This window comes from Rhinoderma darwinii, chromosome 1, assembly GCF_050947455.1.
Source record: "Rhinoderma darwinii isolate aRhiDar2 chromosome 1, aRhiDar2.hap1, whole genome shotgun sequence".
NCBI classification, from domain to species: domain Eukaryota; kingdom Metazoa; phylum Chordata; class Amphibia; order Anura; family Rhinodermatidae; genus Rhinoderma; species Rhinoderma darwinii.
In genome coordinates this window covers 112,136,597-112,140,486 of record NC_134687.1, presented here as the reverse complement: position 1 = coordinate 112,140,486, position 3,890 = coordinate 112,136,597, and the positions used below count along the sequence as shown (strand labels likewise).

At 51.0% G+C, this 3,890-nt stretch overlaps 1 protein-coding gene across 1 annotated transcript; it reads left to right on the top strand.

The window, feature by feature from the left end:
• The first annotated feature begins 1,061 nt into the window (after positions 1-1,061).
• LOC142736896 (uncharacterized) lies at positions 1,062-2,782 on the top strand. The gene is made up of 3 exons (XM_075849674.1): positions 1,062-1,337; positions 1,588-1,741; positions 1,865-2,782. The coding sequence occupies exons 1-3, from the start codon at positions 1,154-1,156 to the stop codon at positions 2,601-2,603; spliced, it is 1,077 nt and encodes a 358-aa protein (XP_075705789.1). The 5' UTR covers positions 1,062-1,153; the 3' UTR covers positions 2,604-2,782.
• Positions 2,783-3,890: the final 1,108 nt, after the last annotated feature.

Below are 3,890 nucleotides of genomic sequence, written 5' to 3'. Positions count from 1 at the left end.
CGCTTTCTACAGTGAGGGGTGCGATGCTATCTACAGTGGGGGGGGGGTTGCTATCTGCAGGGGTGGTGGCACTATCTACAGCGGGGATGGAACGATGGCGGGGGCTCCCTCTAGGAGGGGAATCCTCGGCCAGAGCGCTGGCCGGGGATTCCGATGCTGGAGGGAGCTTAGGTGGCGCTATCTACAGAGGGTTTTGCGCTGCCTACAGGGGGTTGTAGGTGGCACTATCTACAGTGGAGGGTGTATTCCGGGGCTCTCAAAGCTCCAGCCGACATGAGAGTACGGTGCTGCTCACACTGAAGCAGCATTGCGCTGTCAACGTTTATACACGTACTAACTGCACGGGGCATCGGCAGATAGAACGTATATAGCCGTGTGGCAGTCCTGAAGGGGTTAATCCAAATATTTTGTTTATTCACCCATGGTGAACAGACAACGTTTCGACCCTATCATAGTCATTTGAAAAGGCTTAAAAATTACTCTATGGTAGGGTCAAAATTTTGCCTCTCCACTATAGGTGACGAAACAAAATATTTGAATTATGCCAGATTGGAGTGGTGCTTTCTCTTTGTTATGGTCTAGGTTTTAGAGGTCAACTTGGTGAATCCTTTACACAGTGCCGCCCTACCGCTATTTATTTATTTAGTTTTTTTTATATTTTTTTCCCTCTTCTTAGAGAGTGTGCTCATGCAACATAGACTGGTAATTACACTTATGTGTCTTTTTTCCTTTCTTTTTTCAATTTAGCTACTGCACCATTAGGGGGGATTCAGACAAGCGCGATTTGCGCGCGTGCAGGCCGCGTATTTTCTGCGCATCACGCACAGCACTATAGAAGTCAATGAGGCAGTTCAAACGGTGCGTGATTCTTGCGCAGCGTTTGTTCGCTGCGTACTATACGCGACAGGTTCAAAAACTCTGCGTATTTCACGCATCACGCACCCATTGAAGTCAATGGGTGCGTGAAAATCACGCATGTCATACGCTGGCAGCAGCTGCGAACGCGCGTTTTTCACGCAGTACACGTTGTCTCAATGCAAATGAGTTTGAACTAACTAGTTGAAACCAGCAGAAAAGCAGGAAGTTGGTTAGACAGCAGGTTTTGCAAAAGAGGCCACACCGTTTGCAAAAGCACCACAAGCACTTTGCAGGCATGCCTCGGCAGATGGATGTTGGGAAGCTCATTCGGTTAGTTCAGGAGCGGCCGGAGGTCTGGAACACCCATGCGGAGTCGTACCATGACCGCACATTGAAGGAGGCAGCATGGGAGCAGATAGCAGAGGCGCTATTTGAGCAGGAGTGGGCCGACAGCCGCACCCGTGACCGGCTACAAATTGGTGAGTGGATATCTGTGTGTCGCCATTGATGTGTATAATGACATCCATATTGGATATTGCGTCCCTGCTGAATAATTGCCTGTCATTGCCAACGTTTCGGTTCAGTGCCATCTTTATATATAGTATCATCAACTTAGGCTTGTTCTTGTGTAGACGTGTGTTTAATAACACCAGTTTATACATGCACTGTCTGTGTGCGCACTCACATCTGCTGAGTTTAATCAATGATGTGTTCTTATTCATCATACAGTGGACGATGTAAAGAGACGGTGGCGCAGCTCGAGGGACCAGTTCCGTCGAGAACATGGATCCGGCGCCCGTAGCGGAGATGGTGGTCCCCAAAAACGGCGCTACATGTACTACGACCAGCTGTTGTTCCTGCGGGAAATAATGGACATGCGACCGTAAGTACTCGTTGTTGTCCCTTTGTGGCCACGTCACCCTCCAAACATGTTACATACCCCAAAACGCCTTGGTGTTTGCACATGACATTTGTTTCCTCAACTGACGTGTCCCCTATATTATAGAACTAGCGACACTCTGGATGCTTCAGAAGAGGAGGCACGGCCCCAGTGTAGCCAGGCGTCCGAAGCCGCTGCTCCCCTGGTCGCCCTCACCCCGGAGGCCACTAGAGAGGATCCTGGTCCAGTCGCCTCAGCGCCTGAAGCAGGACAACCGGACCAAGTAGCACCTAGACAAGCAGCACCCCGCCGCAGACGTCCTGGTAACCCACCCGCAGCTGCACAGGTTGACGCCCGTGTTCTGGAGTACCTGCGCCGTGCAGCCGATGAGGACCAGCACGATTTTTTTTGCCGGAGCATGGCACCTTTGATGCGGCGGGTACCAGAGGATAGGTTGGTGCGGCTGCAAATAAATATGCTGTCTTTAATCGACTGTGCGACACCCCCGCTAAGTCCAGGCCGGTGCTTTACTTCTCTGGAGCACTGGCGTAGTGTATATATGCCCTCAGCGCGTGCCCATGTGCCAAGGCCCTCCCAACCTGCCCCCGTCTTCTCGCAGATGGCGCAATACCCTCCTGCCCCAAGATACCTCTCCCCTGCCCCAATGCCTGGGCCAGTCCATCACTTTCCTCAATACTCCATACCTGGGCCAAGTTTACAGGCTCACATGCAGCCTCAGGGTTACCACCCGCAGTATCAACCCCAATATGCTGTGCAGGAACAGGCTCCTCAGGGCCGGGTACAGCAGAGTGGTGCGGAACGGTCGGGTTACAGCTCGCCGACCCATGCCTATCAGAATCTTTAGGGGCTCTTTTTTTCTACCGACACATGTTAGAAATCGATGACATGCTAGGAATTTGTTGTATATGCATCATGTTGGTGCACCTTTTTGTTCGGGTATGTTTTCCCGCCTCTGTATTTATTTGGCTGATATGGCGAGTATGTGCCACAAACATGACTACTACTAAAGTTCGATATTTTGAAGTTCTGTGTGGACAATCCTTTTGTTACCTTGCACACCTTTTCTACTGCCTCTACCGCTAGGAGGTGCTGTTGCCTTAGAGGTTGTGACGGTATTAGATTTCTCCACCACATCTTTGAGGTCTTCGTTGTTCGGAAGGGGTTTGGAATACCAGGAACTCAGCTGTAATTAGTATAGTTAGTGTTTGGCCAGAACTAACTTTACTCCCCCCGAAACGCTCACATACATATAGGGCAGGAAATACATAGTTTCCACAAGAGGATGTGATGTCCATGCATTCCTGCCGTCTAAAAAGGGTATTCCAAGCGCCTACCGAGCTTTAAGCTCGCAACCCACGTCAAGGGGCCTCAAGTTTTGCGAGTCCCTAACCCTCCCCCACACCCCCCCCCACCAAAAAAGGCCTTGAGGGATAAACAGACGTTCTCTCAAATAAGATTAACTTCACCACAACTCAAATGGCAGCGTTCTGGCAGGTCACTTCTCAAGCCTGCCTGGCAAAATACTCGGCAAATTGGTGGCGCACTCGCTGCCCACATGTCGGTGGCCGGCCAGGCCGAGCAGCCTGGCTCAGGCTGGTGGTGGGTGCAGATGTTCCCATATATTCCACATCATGAGCGGCATCATTGATGCGGGTAAAGTTGTGCAGCACAACACAGGCTTTGATCACGCATGTGACATTTGACGGCGACAATTGCATTGATGTCATCAGGACCCTCCACTTGCTGGTCATGATGCCAAAGGCACATTCCACGACTTTCCGTGCTCTGCATAGTCGCTGATTGAAAATGCGCCTACGGTTATCCATGCCCCTCCGCGCAAATGGCCGCATTACGTGTTTGCTGAGGGCAAAACCTTCATCTGCAACCATAACATAAGGAAGGGGTGGCCCGCTGGTGCCAGGGAGGATGCTAGGCTCGGGGACATCAAGTTGGTTGGACATTAGACGCTGTGCCATTCTAGATGAGCGAAAAATGCGTGCATCCGCCGAGCTGCCATAGGACCCGATGTCCACGATGGTAAAGCAGAAATTACAGTCCGACAACGCAAGCAAAACTATTGAAAAATACTGCTTGTAATTGAAGTAGCGAGAGCCAGAGTGGGGCGGTTTCT